This window comes from Mirounga leonina, unplaced genomic scaffold, assembly GCF_011800145.1.
Source record: "Mirounga leonina isolate KUSES-001 unplaced genomic scaffold, KU_Mleo_1.0 Mir_151, whole genome shotgun sequence".
Taxonomy (NCBI): domain Eukaryota; kingdom Metazoa; phylum Chordata; class Mammalia; order Carnivora; family Phocidae; genus Mirounga; species Mirounga leonina.
Genome location: NW_023270377.1, coordinates 44,734,137 through 44,750,410, shown reverse-complemented (window position 1 = coordinate 44,750,410; position 16,274 = coordinate 44,734,137). Strand labels below are relative to the sequence as shown.

General features: G+C 36.2%; 1 protein-coding gene across 10 annotated transcripts in view; it reads left to right on the top strand.

Moving 5' to 3' along the window:
* GULP1 (GULP PTB domain containing engulfment adaptor 1) overlaps window positions 1–16,274 on the top strand; it is a 250,258-nt gene that overhangs the window by 180,424 nt on the left and 53,560 nt on the right. Inside the window, exons 1-3 of one of the 10 annotated variants that reach the window (XM_035007565.1) lie at window positions 4,361–5,037; window positions 5,910–6,035; window positions 9,968–10,025. The exons of 8 other annotated variants lie outside the window; for them this stretch is intronic. In XM_035007565.1, coding sequence (XP_034863456.1) covers window positions 10,020–10,025 — 6 coding nt within the window. In that variant the 5' untranslated portion in view covers window positions 4,361–5,037; window positions 5,910–6,035; window positions 9,968–10,019. Of the gene's footprint in view, window positions 1–4,360; window positions 5,038–5,909; window positions 6,036–9,967; window positions 10,026–16,274 lie in introns of those variants that run through there. One more of the 10 variants, XM_035007564.1, reaches the window with a different exon arrangement.

The following is a 16,274-nucleotide window of genomic DNA, read 5'->3' as shown; positions in this document are numbered from 1 at the left end:
AGACTTGAATTTGAGATAGGGGATAATGAGGTATCAAGTTAGGAACACCTCATTTGGAGATATCCAAGAAATAATTAAAAGCCCAGGATACAGAGCACAGTATTTTGAGACCACTCAGCACTAAGTAACTAAAAGACTAATGCTGTGATCTTGATATTTTAAGAGTTCTAATAATTCCTGTCAGAAACCTATTATAAATAGGGCAACAAACAAACAAAAAAAATTGTTTTGAAATCTGTCTCATGCTGTGAACTTATGTTAGAACAAACTACTGTTTTCAAGTTACAACACCTTCAAAGGAAAGTGTTTCTCAGTTAACAAAGGTACTTGCAGAAGACCAGGTGAAAGCTGGCTTCCTGTGGAGAAGTTTGCCTTACCAGTTTCATTATGGCTTCTTTCCACCATGTGGGTTCAAAGGAAACATTCCCTTCTTTCTTTTCCATTTTCTCTCTTATCCAAGGATTTTAATTGACTTCTAAAATAACAATTAATTGAAGTTAAGTTTATATGTGTACATGTGTGGACACAAATATATATAATTTACACGCATGTGTAAAACACACATAAATGCATGCACATGTAAGAACTCTGAATTTATTACATCTAACAGATCAAACGACAAATGGTACCAGCTTCTCAATCTGACTATTTTCATGTTGGCATAGTGCTTTTAAAATAAGCAATTTCTTGGGCGCCTGGGTGGCTCAGTCGTTAAGCGTCTGCCTTCGGCTCAGGTCATGATCCCAGGGTCCTGGGATGGAAGCCTGCATCGGGCTCCCTGCTCCGCGGGAGGCCTGCTTCTCCCTCTCCCACTCCCCCTGCTTGTGTTCCCGCTCTCGCTATCTCTCTGTCAAATAAATAAATTAAAATCTTTAAAAAATAAAAAATAAGCAATTTCTTGAAACCTGAAAAATCATAAAACTACATTTTTTCCTTTTGAGTGACAGCCAGTTCCTTTCAAGTACTAAATAGCAAGGATCATTAATATTTTTTTTTATTTTTTTTAAAGATTTTATTTATTCATTTGAGACACACAGAGAGAGAGAGAGAGAGCGCATGAGCAGGGAGAGAGGCAGAGGAGAGGGAGAAGCAGGCTCCCCGCTGAGCCAGGAGCCTGATGTGGGACTCGATCCCAGGACCCTGGGATCATGACCTGAGCCGAAGGCAGACGCTTAACCATCTGAGCCACCCAGGCGCCCGGACCATTAATATTTTTTTAAAGGTTTATTTATTTATCTGAGAGAGAGAAAGCAGGAGGGAGGGGCAGAGGCAGAGGGAGAGGGAATCTCAAACAGACTGCGTACTGAGCATGGAACCCAATGTGGGGCTCGATCTCATGACTCTGAGGTCACGACCTGAGCTGAAAGCAGGAGTCCGAGGCTTAACCGAGTGTGCCACCCAGGCGCCCCAGATCATCAGTATTATATTGTTATGTGTATCTCATCCTGCTTCATGATAAAGTGTCTAAAAAGTAATCCTAAACAAAAAACTATTTCCCCTGAGCTGCAAAGTTACACATGTCATTTAGAATAGTGGTTTCTATGCCTTTGCAAACTGCCGTGCTCTGCCAAATGTTACTACCTTAGGTTTGTGCCTTTCCATTCCAGTGAGGTAGTCAGAGCTAATATATTTTACAAACAGGAATAAGCATAACCTCAGAGTGCTTAAATTACTTGTTTAAGGTCACACCATGTCAAGTAGAAGTGAAACCTGGGCTTCAGTGCAGATAATGTTCTTTTAGGTTCTGACCTATTTGAATTATATTTCTTTTCTTCTCTAAGCTGCCTTATCTCTATTTTCAGAAAAGTAAGAGTAGGGGAATATATTGTCCAGTTACTCATGTATTTTTTTATGACATAACTTTTATTTTGAACTTTACATTAAAGCAACCTTCTGCATACAAGTATATAAAAAAGACAAAGCTGCTTTTGAGAGTGGTGGGCTCTTAATCTATGGAAATACTGTTCCTTGGTACCTTATTGCCCCATTCTTTTTTTTTTTTTTTTTTAACCTGTACACTTACTTTCTGCACTGTCTCAATGCAAATAGACATTCTAGTAAGTTGGGCATGCATATCCTTGGTCAGATTAAGAGCTACCACAATGATTTGTGGCCCAAAGAAACATCTTCACTGAATATGCAGGATTAATCTTATTTGGGCTTAATTAGAATGGATCAGTCTTTCTTAAACTGGTGTGTTTGTTAAAAATGCAGATTCCCTGTCCACCTACTCTGATTAAGTTAATTTTTTTTTAAGTTAATCTAGAATGAGCCCAGAAACCTGCATTTGTACTTGAGAAACATGGAAAAGATAAGAGTATTTTCTTTGTATTGGAGGGGACAAAGAGCAAAACAAATGAAATACACAGATAAAGTCTATTTTAATCAATAGTGTCCACCATGTTCCCTACCAGTCTTTACAGGAAGCTAATAATAAGTAGCAAAATTGAGTGGCTTTAGTTTCAGTTCTCTGCTCCTGCACACCAGCTGTGACAGTGTTGTTAATAAGCATCAAAATCATTCAAAGGTGATGATTTATGAGACTAAAAAGAAAACTGCAGTATCTGAGTAATCTATTATACTGGTGATACCTGGATAAATAAATCTTTGGAGAAGAAAGATCTTAAAATAAAATTGACTGTGCTACCATAAGGAGTAACCTTTCAAGCTCAGTGGAAATGCTTCTCTTAAACTGTTCTTGGATGTTTGCCTAGTAGAGACCTATTAGCATCAAGATTTTCTGAATGTCTATCTATGATTAGCAAGATTTGATGGAGTCAAAATTATACAGTAGTTTGCTTTGGAAATTCCTTGTTTTCGTCCATTTTCTTTTCCACACTCCCTCAAGGGGGACATCGGGTTTTCCAAACTTCCCTTTTCTTAAATTCACATCCTTTAACTGCTATTTTCTATCAGATTGGGTAAGTGTTAGTGACTGGTCATTGGTATATGCTGACTGCTCAACGCATTGTACCTACCAGTAATAATAACCCTACTAGCATTGTTCACTGCTTGTTGGGCACATATTCTGCCTTTATCCTCATGGTAGTCCTCTGAGCTAGGTAATGTAGTTAGAACAACCTTTTGGTATACTTACCTACTTCCGTTATTATGATGGCCCCCATTTTACAAATAGGGAGATTAAGGTTTAGAGAAATTTAATACCTTGCCCAGGGTTACACAGTTAATAATCAGTAGAGTTCTCAAGTTCAGACTGCATGGATTTTAGAGCATGAGTTCTAATCACTACAGCATGCCACCAGGTATTAGAACTTTAAGCTCTTTATCTTTATGTAAGTAGAGAATGTCTCCAGTTAAAGACCTTTCTGTGTCTTATTTTGTTCTATTAGAAAAAGATGGTCCTGTGTCTTTTCACTTAGTAGTCTCCTGCTCTTCTGTTAAGTAGCTTCTAGCAATTTATCTCTGGGATTGCCAGAACAGAAAAGGACAAGTGTCCCATTGTCACTGCTTTCTTCCAGCACATATCTGCCAGTAGGCTGTTTCTACTCCTCTCCCAGGCTTCCATTTACAACCTTGAACACTCTTCTGTGTCCCTACCTCTTGTGTACCAGGTTTCCCAGAGCCATATTTTCTATTTTCTATCCCTCAACTTATAAACTTCACTTTGTTCAGAAAGTACATTTGTTACTCATTTGCCCTGATTTCATAGACAGCCAACTCATGCTTTATTAGAATTCTGGTACCTAAGAAAGCCCTAGTGGTAAGAAACAATTGTGGGAGGCTTTGGTTGGAAAGGATCCTGGGGGGAGGGGGGGTGGAATGGATTGCTATACTGGGCCAGTTCCAGTGAAAAGAGGGAGAGAGAGAGGAGAGAGCTACATCTGATGGCCATGGAAGGAGGTGTTCGATTAGATATTTAATTTATTATGACTGCCCCATGGCTGGCAAGGCAATTCTTAAGGAAAGATTATCTGTACATTTTAGAACATTTGTCAGAATGCATTCTTGAACGTACCCTCAGTTTTAATAAAGATACTATTGCGTATTTGTTATTGGTGCTAAATGAATATGCTAGAGGAAATCATTAATTATGTCTGTAAGGTAATGTCTATAATTTTAATTTATATAGAAATGGAGATTAATTATCTTACTACAGTTAAAAATTGTCTGCCTTTAATCTACAAACTGATAAAACATTTCCTGATATTTCCATAACTCTTAAATGAGATATATTTGAAAATAATTTCCACAGTGCGTGACACGTAGTGGAAGGCTGATACGTATTAGAAATTGTTCCTTTCTCTGTGCTTTCTAGCCATCTGCAAGAATTTCATTTAATCTGTGAGTATTTCAGAATGCTAGTAGAGCATAACTTGAAGACGCTTTTAAGGGGTGCTCTATTGGAGTTTTCCTAGAAAGTCGCCTTTTCATGTAAATATAACTAGACATGAACACAACTGCCATGAGCTTTGAATATAATACTATTCACTGAATCCTTTCTACAAGCGACTGAGAGGACAGTTGCCCAGCTTAATGCCTTATGAATCCCTGAATTAGTAATGAAGCCCTGAATTAGTAATGCTATTATCATGTTTATTTTGACAATATTGTATAAAGTCTAAGTAATACATATATACATTTTACATTAATTCTCAGAAATCCATATTTATCTGTATTCCTAACTCTCTGGATTTAATTTTATGTTAACATATACTTATTAAAATAAAGTCTTAACAAGTCTTTTAAAAATGTTTATCATCATTTCCTCAACACATTTTTCGTCCTGGTAATTACCACCCTTGATTTTGTACTGTGGAGTATCTCAAAACTAATGCTAACGGCGATTCTTAAGAGAGCTAAGTAGCAGAAATAATTCAGCTGTCACTACCGGGTAGTGAAGAGAATGTTCCGACTTTCACTTCCAGCATTAACAATGTGGAGATAAGGACAGCTCTCAAAGGAATGCACTGTCTGAAGAATAAAACTGATAAGATGTCATGATTCATATATTCTCAATTTGAAAAACTTGACTGAAGAAACTCATTGGGACTTAAAAGCTTGGTGGATCTACTGGAGGTGGGAACTGTACTAAGGAGAATCATTTTTAGAGCCGGGTTTGAGTGGCCTGAATGTTACATATACCCTGCGGGGCCTTAAAGTGCATTTCACACCCAAGAACTATTTCTGGTTCAGTAAATTAAATGTTGACATAACAATTGTGAAGAAAGTTATTGAGACAGAATATAAAGGCAAACATAGTATTATCCCATTTTGATTGAGAGTGATAGGTATTTCTCCAAAGTACTTAAAAATAGCAAAGTATATGGTGGGTTGAACTAAAGTCAATAATAACTGTGAAGCTGGTTTTCATATTTATCGTTTCTATAAAAATAAAACAAATAAATCTAGTGGGTTATTTCAAATTTAATGAACTGTCTAGCATTGCAGCCAGTGAAATCATATTAATCCAGTTGCATATCAAAGTCCCATCGTATATATGAAACACTTATTTTATCTTGTCAACTGTGAATCAGATAGTTAACAAGTTGTGTTTCTTTGTGCTGCTGCTAAAGAACTTGTAGCCTAGTTTGTGATCTACCTCGAGCAAATTTATAGGATTACACTGCTTTTGACTAAAAACCCATTTCTACTCCATATTCTTGTTTTATTTTCTGTTGGCTTCGTTTTTCTATTTTATTTTATCTTCCTTTATTTTATGACCCTTCATAAGCCACTTTAAATACATTTGAGGAAATAGTGGAATGATTTCTTAAATCAGTGAAGTGAAAAAAATGGTGTGGGTTTTTTGTTGGTTTTTGGGTTTTGGTTTTGGGGTTCTTTTTGAAGAAGGAACTGGGTGTGGGTCCCTAGGAACCCAAGATCAATCATCACCAAAATCCTCTTGGTCTTCCACCTCTCTTCTGAACCCTGCTGTTTCTTTCTCCAAGGAAAACCAGCTCTGTTCTGAAGACACTGAATCCAGTTGCCCTTCCCATCCTTGAACACTTTCTGCAAATGGTGGATGTTTTCTCCACACAACTACACAACTCACCCCAGAACACCTGGCCTGGCAGGTGAATTGATTGGCCTTCTCTTTTTTCTCCCTATAATCTCCTAGCTTTGAGTCTCATGTTATCAAACTGTGCCAGTTATCTTCTCCTAATTGAAGTCATCTACAATCCTCAGGTCACTTCTCCGTTCCTTCAGTATTCTAGCTCCTGCTTTGTTGTCATTGTCCCCAAAATAACTCCATAAGAGGAAGAATATTATAATTTACAGAATGGTCACATAGGAGCAGATGGTCTTGTGAGGTAGTGATCTCCCTGTCAATAAATATTCTCAAACAAATAGACATAGCCTGCCAAATCTTTGGATAGGGCCTATACCTGATTCACCCCTTGCATGCAGATGTGCTACTCTAGACCAGCAGTGGAATTAGCAGCATACAATTCTATTCACACAGAAAATCATAACCAGTAGGTTAAATATTTGGCCCCAAATCAATACATCTATGTATATATCGAACTTAGAATATATAAATTATAGACATTGAGATCATTTACATGAAATATGTCCCAGATGCTGTGTCTTGACCTTCATAAATTGGATCATTTAACAGGGTAGGTTTCAGACTTTAACCAATTTATAGTCACTGAACCAGTATGCTTCTAAGGTGACCTCAGACTAACTTGTGTTGTACTATATGGTTGACCAGCTGCATGACCTCATTAATGAGATCACCACACACCTACATTGTATACATAAGTGTACTTAATTTAACAGCAAATATAATTATAGTAACTTATAAAATTTTTTACTTTATTAAATTTAGAAAAGAAGGTTCTGGGAAAAGGTCATATGCAGTATACTTAGCACCTAATGAAGTTTTAATGCAATGTTTCCTACAAATTTTAATCTCTAACGTTTGATAAATACTACCCTATTTATCCACGCCCTTCCTGTTGTCTTTAAGTATAGTGTAATGGGTGTAATTGCTAATATGCATATACATTTCATAGTCCCTTTTTAATTTCAGATTCCCACTTATTAAATACCTAGAATTATAATGGAACATTAAAATCATTGGAGGAACTAGCATGACAAATACCACTTCCTTTTCACTTGTATTTATCTAATTTCAAAGTAGAAGAAAAAGCCAGAAACTAATTGATTATTCTTATTTTCTATAAAACACTTGGGTCATATGGAACAATTTAATTTCAAGGAGACTCTTTGGCTTTTATTATAAAATAGTTTTAGTTCTCCTAGTTGATTGAGACCAGTCTATTGAATATTAATTTATTAAATAACAATCACTGTGCTAACCAGTATTGTCTCCTTATCATAAGTGATCCTCAGAATGACTTTATATAGAAATATCACTGCCACTTTTTTTTTTATAAAGAGTAACTGATTTGGGGATGTAAAGTACATTGACCAAAACAACTTAGTAATAGTAGATCCCAGATACAATCTTATTTTTTTTATTATGTTATGTTAATCACCATACATCACATCATTAGTTTTTGATGTAGTGTCTCCGTGAGTGCATAGATTCTTCTTCTTCTTTTTTTTTTTTTTTTTAAAGATTTTTATTTATTTATTTGACAGAGAGAGAGAGCGAGAGCAGGAACACAAGCGGGGGGAGAGGGAGAGGGAGAAGCAGGCCTCCCGCGGAGCAGGGAACCCGATGTGGGGCTCGATCCCAGGACCCTGGGATCATGACCTGAGCCGAAGGCAGACGCTTAACGACTGAGCCACCCAGGCGCCCGCATAGATTCTTCTTAAGCACTTTATCACCATGCAGAATAAAGTTTGCCCTTGTCATTCAGTAAATAGCCAATATTTGAGGACAGTATGACTTAATGAAAATAAAGCCTTTTGACTTCAGTGTTTACATGAGGACTGTATTTTATAAATCACGTATATGGTAAGTTGCTAAGTTTGCTCTCCTGATAACAAGCTAAACATTCAGTCCAAGTGGAGAACCATCCACAACCCGAACTTCTTTCTTCTAGGAAGGGTTCTTAGAGCAGCAAGCCAAACATACCTATGCAGAGAAGCTAATAAGATTGTTGAGAGATTGGGGCGCCTGGGTGGCTCAGTCATTAAGCATCTGCCTTCGGCTCAGGTCATGATCTTGGGGTCCTGGGATCGAGCCCCACATCGGGCTCCCTGGTCGGTGGAAAGCCTGCTTCTCCCTCTCCCACTCCCCCTGCTTGTGTTTGCTCTCTCGCTGTGTGTCTCTCTCTCTCTGTCAAATAAATAAATAAAATCTAAAAAAAAAAAAAAAAAGACTGTTGAGAGACTAAGAGTTACTTGCCCTTCTCCTGACCTTTGTTTGTACCATCCACCCACTTTGCATTCCTTTCTGCAGACTGCTGGCAGGATTTCTAAAGGCAGAGCTTGACAGATGGGATTCTAGTGACTGAAGCCCCTCTCGCTCCATGAGATGTCATCAAGGACTTAGAAAAGGTCCTTCCCCAAGCTCTCTGCTGTATGAAAGGCTATCTCCCTTCAACTAAAGAATTAACCATGTTAAAATGGCAGTAATTCTCAGAATCTTTAGTAAAATTCCATTATGGAGTTTACTGGGGCTTTATAGAATGAGGCTCCCTGGGTTGGTACAGCTGTTTCAACTTGAATACTGGGTAACAGAATGTAAATTTTGGAACAAAGAGAGAATGCCATTTGTGTCCTAATTCCTACTTGTAGCAGCATCCATAATTTCTCTGGACATACGTAATATTGAAATTTATACTTGATTAGCCCTGAAGTGAGAGGCAAATAAGTGTCATGATTCTAATGATATCATGTCCTTGTCCATACTTCACTTATTTGTGCCTTTTAATAGCATATATCTCTTTTAAATAGAAACACATCAATCATAAGACTGAGTCAGTATATGTATTTTATATTAAGCCTGATGGGCAAGGAATTGAAGTGGCATGTCACAAAATGCTTAAAAGTCTGTTAAAAATAAGTAGGTTACTTTAAACTTTAGTCATATTAATAATGAAATGCATGTGGAGTAGAGGTTCATCTGAAATACCAGTTCTGCAGTCTAAAAATAGTAAATTTAAGTATTTGATGCATTAATCAAATATATCATGGGAATAGGAATGTATAATTCTTTTTGATAAAAGTAATATACTGCAATATAATTCTGTGTAAGTAATGGGAAGGTTTCTTTATATATATAATTTGGAATTGTAGTCACTAATCAGGTTATTAAATTTTTAGAAGTAGTCCAATAAAGACATAAAGGTCTGTGTTAATACCAGGATTAGAACTTTCAAAGGGCAGCTGAAAAATGCTCTCAAAAGCTGCCCAGGAATATGCGACGATTGATTTTTTTAAAAGGCCAAGGAAAATCAAATAAAATCAACATATAGCAGAGTTCAAGCAAAGCCATTTAAGCATTACACTAAAGACTAAGTGGTGCTAATTAGTGATAATTGATTTCAAGTATCAAGAAAAATATCTAAATAAAGTTGTTTTTAAAGAGAAAAAAACATGGACTTAAAAAAATAAACAAAACTATCTTATTGAAGTTAGAAGTCCACAGGATTGGCCTAACAGTAACAAGAGCGCGAGGATGAGTTGTGGTAGTGGAAGCAGAATGGCTGTTTATTTTTACAATCAGTAAGGAGAGAATGAGGCTATAGACAAATGCCACGAAACAGCGTATGTCCTCCTATCCGCATCTGATTGTAAGGCAGACTCCTTACTGTAGCTGGACTCCCGCTGGTCACGCAAATGAGAATGATCCACTTCCTCCCCTGCTCCACTGTAGGACTTGCCAGGACCCTGCCCTTGTTGGATGCTTGCTGCCTCTTCATTTCCCCATCCTTCACTTGTTTAGACAGAGTGCCTAGTTTCCCAGCAGATCTCTTTAAGCCCTACTAATAGAATGATGTTGAATCTATAAAATTAGAAAAAAAAAATCCTCACCCCGTTGAAAAGAATCCAAGTCACAAATCCTGTTTTTCTCACATTATTCTAGGGTCTGGAACCTAATAATCAACACCCGTGCATCACGTAGGAGCATTTATTGAATGGAAGCAAGTATTTCTTGATTGTCCTCTGTGTTTCCGGCGCTTGACCCGTGTAATTTTTGCTCACAACCCACTTAGAAGCCTGGGGATGTTTGTCTACATTTTACAGAAAGAAGAAGCTGCTGCTCGGAGATGTTAATTCATAGACCTGTCAGGTGGTAGAGTCAGAATTCACACCTTGTGTTCCCAACTCTCAAACCCTTTTAGTGTGGTTCCACTAAGCCACTTCCGCAGAGATCTTTGCCTTTTCTGCTTCTTACTGTATCCAAGAACCTGGAACAGTGCCCGGCACATAGTAGGTCTTCAGTAAACAGCTGTTGAATAAAAGAAGGTACCCTCTCATTAGTGCTTCTGGGGGGACCCAAGGGAAATGAGAACAGTACGTTCATAGTCACTGGCGTTAAGCTTGTGTCAATCTGTTCCAGATCTCTCAGTTCTGTCTGTTGTTGGTTTTGGTTTTTTGTTTTGTCTTTCCTTGCATGTATTTGACTCTAACTCTAGGAGAGGAAACCCCAGGGAGCAAGGACCCAGTGTTCTTTGCTTGCACCCTTATAGCACCCTAATGAAAGTTCTGCATGCAGGGGTGCCTCACAAAATTAATCAGGCCATATTAATCATTGACAGTAAGTCTGTTGAAAGAAATAAATACATCTGCATTTCAGGAGTGTTGTTAGCCCACACTCATTTTTCATGCAGAAGAGCTATGCACAACCTATCATGATCTGAAAAGTAGATTTTCTTCCCCTTTTAAAGAAATGAGGACAGCAGTTTGAGTTGTACAATCTCTTAATGTGATCAGTCATTTTCTGTGATACTCAAGTGTGAAGGAGATGTTCTGCTCCGCTTGGGATGAGGTCTTCAAAATGGTCTAAGATTTTAAAACAAACTGGTCACTTAGAGCCAGAATTAACTGTGACAGTTATCATATTTACAGATTTCTAGTGGTAGTCTATTTTGATTGTACTCAAATAATGAGGGTCTAGCTAGGAAGAGTGAAACGAAAGAACCTTTGGGAAAACACAGGCACCCTCTCTGGTCATTGGGGATAAGGGGAGAGCCTACAGCAGCATTAGTAGGTCAGGGATTTTGGTCTGTTTTGTTTGCTGCTATACTCCTGGTCTAGGACAGTACCTGAAATTAGATGCTGTAAAACAAATATTTTTAAAATGGATTAAGATATAGTAGAAATAATAATAATAATAATAATAATAATAATAATAATAATAATAATACAGTTTCTCAGAGAGGAAGCCCCGGGAACACTATTCCCTGAAGTAGGAGGGGTACTAGAGGTTTTAAAGAATGATTGTTCCAAAAGGGAGAGAAAGAGATAAATTTAGCTCAGGAAAGAGGTGAAGATTCTTGAAATAGTAGGGGCTTCTCCAGAGAAATATATTCTTTGTCGAAAGAGTTTAGGAACACAAGCAGATTTGAGGCAATTACTTTGTCGAAGTTTAAACCTGAAGTAAAATAATAGGCAGTATAATATATTGCCAAAAGCTTTAGTAAGTTCCATGAAATTGAAGAATAAGAAGTGAATACTTAGGGGCGCCTGGGTGGCTCAATCGTTAAGCATCTGCCTTCAGCTCAGGTCATGATCCCAGGGTCCTGGGGGCTCCCTGCTCTGCAGGAGGCCTGCTTCTCCCTCTCCCACTCCCCCTGCTTGTGTTCCCTCTCTTGCTGTCTCTCTGTCAAAAAATAAATTAAAAAATCGTAAAAAAAAAAGTGAATACTTAACTACCACTGTTATTCCTTACTGTTTTATAAGCAAAGAAAAAGACGTAACTGGTAACAATATCGGGAAAGAAAAGGAAATGTATTTCTCTTTATTGATAATTATATTCCAGTAGACTCAAATTTTAAAAAATAAAACTACTGTGCTTGAGAGGATAATTTGGTAAGCTGCCTGGATACAGGGTATTTCCTATAGTAGCAATAACTTGTGGTAAATAGAATTTTAAAAACCTTATTTAAACCCCAAAGTATAAAGCAAATGGGAAGAAAAATACTCAGCCTTCCTGAAAACAGATAAAGCATCCACAAACAGGCATATCATGTATAGATGTTCTAAAAATCTCACTTGTCTCAAGTTTTATATAATTGATTAGATTGCAATGAGAATTACAATTAAACTACAGTGACAATTAGGAAGAATAAATGTTTGAAAATAACCAATAAAATTTAGAGACAAACCGATACACCTGCTTATGTGCTGGTAAGAATTGTAGCAGCTTCAAGAGCCAAAATCCAAATACTGGTGGCTTAAAATAGGTTTTTTTCTTCCTTACTTCACAGCCACTATGGGTGGGTTGACTATTTGCCTGTTGTGGCCATAAGATTTTGTTATCTTAATTTAATTTCTAAGCCTAAATTCAGTGAATATTCACTCTGTTTCAGTCACTGGTTGCATTTTCTCATTTAATTCTTACACAAACACTATGAATTTATCCCCATTTTATGAATGATGAAATTGAGTCTCTGAGAGTCTCAGTAAATAAATGGTATTTGGAAATTCAGGTTACCTCACTGTAAAGCCAACCAAATATTCTTTTAACACCTTTAGATTTTAAGCATATTTCACAGTAGAAAGAACATGCAATATAAATTTTAATTAGCAAAATGGATGTGGCATAAATGAGTAATATATGCCCAGTGTACTATATTATCTTTCATTGTGTTTCTGTTTTATTTAAGGTAAGTAAAGAGCATGTGTCTGAAAATTAGGAAGGCTGGAATCCTAGCCCTATCTCTGCTACTAACAAGCTGCCTGACCTTGAGAAGACACTTCAACTTCCTGGTCCTCAGTTTCGCATCCCTAAAATAATGGGAGTTGGATGAGAGTATCTCCATAGCCCATAACCACACAGTCCACAGTCCCCATTAGAGTGGTTCTCTAATAAGAAGGTGGATTGTGAAGTCTGTCTGTCTCCAAAGCCCATGGTTTTGGTTCTCTGTATAGATTGGTTTATTTTTGTAATACTATTTATAACAATACAAGTGAATGCCCTGACTTCACTTTGCCTGTCTCACTTCTCAGATGGGAAGGAAGTCTGACTGAGGAGGTGCCTCTGGGACAGGACAAAAACTTGGTGCAGCTTATTGTGCCCATGGGATGCAGAGCTCAGTTTGGGAGACCCTTGAACACCATACTTTCTTGTGGTAGCCAGTAGGTTTGTTTTGGCTTAAACTCAGAACTCTCATTTTAAAAGCAAGAGCCTATGAAAATGATACACTCCATATCCATGTAAAAGAGGAACAGAAATAATTTAATAGAAAGTTGCCATCATAAAATGAGAAACCCAATATCAAATCAAATATAAAATGTAGAGTTTTTAAATGCTGAGCTCAATATTTTTTTTTTATTCTCCATCAAAATTTCCTGGTCCTCCTTTAAAGAATAACCTTCAGAGTATTTAGTTTAAAGTATAACCTTTCTTTTTGGTGGATCTATTTTAATTTTTTTTTTCAGGATTATGGTTTTGGTGATTAAGTAATAGGTTCAAATCTGATTGATTCTGACCCTTTGTTAGCAGTTGAATGTTTTGATGTGCCTTTTAAAAATGTTTTTTTTCCTGCATTGCTTGGCATAGTGACATGGCAAGTCAGCCAAATAAAGACTATAAAATTAAATTGGCTTACTCCTATATGGCTTATCTCCTGGGTGCAGTTGAGTAGCTAGAAGGTTTAAGTACATTTTTTTTTTTTTTACACATATGCAGTGAAGTTAATGCCAAGAAAATTAGCCCTATTCTATTTGAGGCTCTGCAACCTTGGTTATAAAGATAAAGACATGCCCATTTATTTTATTCTGTATTTAGAATATCCACTGGTCATTATCTGCCAATTATTTGTTAACCTTAACATTAGATAAATCTTTTATGTTGTGAACGGTAGAAATTATTTTCCCTTAATATTTTAAAGTATTTATATAAAGAACATCTTATCTACATAAAATTGGCATATTTTGGATTTGAGATAAGTAAAGCGTGTTTCATATATTTCTGTCATAAACTAGCTCTTTCATATATGTTAAATAGTGTCAGATTTCATAGCCATTAAACTTATAACTCTTTAATTATTTTGATTGTTATTTATCTGGCATTTTAAAAAACCCTACTTTATTCATAGAGTGATCTTAAAGACATTTGAGGAAGCAAGTAAAGCTGGTATTAGGAATGAACCCATGTGATGCGCAACACTGCTCTCTACTGGCAAAGAAGCAAGTCATAAAACTGCGCAGCTTTTCATGTGACAAAATACCAGTCTCCGAAAATGAAGATGGAATCCTCAAACTTCCACACATTTTTGCAAAATGCTTATTGTAGGTGTGATGGAATACAATGAATGAACTGGAAGAAACAATCCAGGCATTACTTGAGATTAGTTTAAAAGAGAAGTCTGTATCATTTTAATTAATTAAAAATTAGTTGTGGAAGTGAAATATCTTAATAGCATTTTAATTTGAGAAGTCTATATATTTGATGACATTTTTGGTTTTAATTTTAACAGACTGTAGCTTCTAAAATACCTGTTGAGAGTGCATCTGCTGAGTATTCAAATGCATTGAGCAGAGAGATGCATAGGCTATATGTATATAATAAGCTTAGTATAAGTATATAATTAGCTTTATACTATCAAAAATTTTCTCTGTATTTGTCAAAGCTTTTATAGAAGATTTTGCAAAGATATTTTATAGTTTGTGGAAGATACATGGCATGTTGGCATACCTTTCAATATATAGACTAAGAATACAGAAAAGATTTTTAGGTCATCTGACTTCCTACAGTCTAATATATTCTAAATGCCCTTTTTGTCTTTTATGTCTTTCTTGTCTGTCCATATTGCTTAGGAGTCATATTTAATGTTTTAATCTCAACTCTTAACAATTTGGCTGGTAGTAAAAATTTAAATACACATGCACACACAATAATGCCCAGTAAATAAATAGATCATTTTTAGAAATTTAAGAGGTTTTGTTTGTTTTCATAAGTTTGTCCAATATTGTCATTGGCTGATTACTTTTATTGTAACATGAATTTAAAAGATAATATTTTCAAAGAATAGCTACCTCTTGGTTATGAGATAAAAGCTGATGCTTATTTTCACTGATATATTTTTCTGTAGTTTCTAAATTCCGAACAGTGAATGTGCATTACTGTTAAAATATCAATGTTTATTCATAATAAAATGGAAACATTTTGTTGTAGCATTTCAAAGCATAGGCACACAATTGTGAAAGACAGGTACTTGTACTTATGTAAGGTCTAATTCCTGATCTTTCTTAAAAAAAAATGTGTACCGAAATGAATGTTGCCTGTTTGTGACTATGGAGAAAAATAATTGATGAAATTTTAAATATTTAAAGTGAGAAGAAATGCCACCAATCATTACCACTTGCAACAGAACACATAACCTTTCTCTTGCTCTTTGCCACACTGAAAAATGATACTCTGAATCTACATGTATAAAGCAAAAACAGTCTGATACATTATGCTCTCTTCTCATCATTGCTTTTTCCTGCCACATGGAGGAGCTAAAACATAAAGTTGCTAAATCATAAAAGCGATTATTTTTACTCAGTTTAAAATGTTAAACATACCAATGTCCCATTTTTTTGAGAGAATGCTAAAAAAAAACAAAAAACAAAAAAAAAACCCAAACAAACAAACAAAAAGACCCCTGTATTTTTCACTTAGGTAAATACCTAACAGAAAAAAACTTTTTGAGATTGATTTTTTTTTTTCCATTCAGCTTAATTCCCTTGAGATCTATGCAAGTTGTTGTGTGTATCAATAATTCACTGGTTTTTATTGCTGAGTAGTATTCCCTGGTATAAATGTATCACAATTTAACTGTTAATTCACTGAAGGACATTTGGGTTGTTTCCAGTGTTTGGCTATTACAAACAGATTACTTTGAACATCAGTGCACAGAATATTTACATGAACATAAATTTTCATTTATTTGGGATAAGTACCCCAAAGTGCAGATGTTGTATCCTACGATAAGTGCATGCTTAATTCTAAAAGAAACTACCAAACTATTGTCTAGAGCTGCTGTACCACATTCCCACCACCAGCAGGATCTATAATTATATTTGCTAATCTGACAACCCTAATTAGTAATATTAATGATCAAAATTTTCTGATTCCCTTTGGCATTTCCTGGAACACTTACCTTCTTCCTATTGGCAGCATTATTCTCTTTCACCTCCCTCTGAACCATGGCAGCTGCTTGGGGCCCCGTGATTCTGGA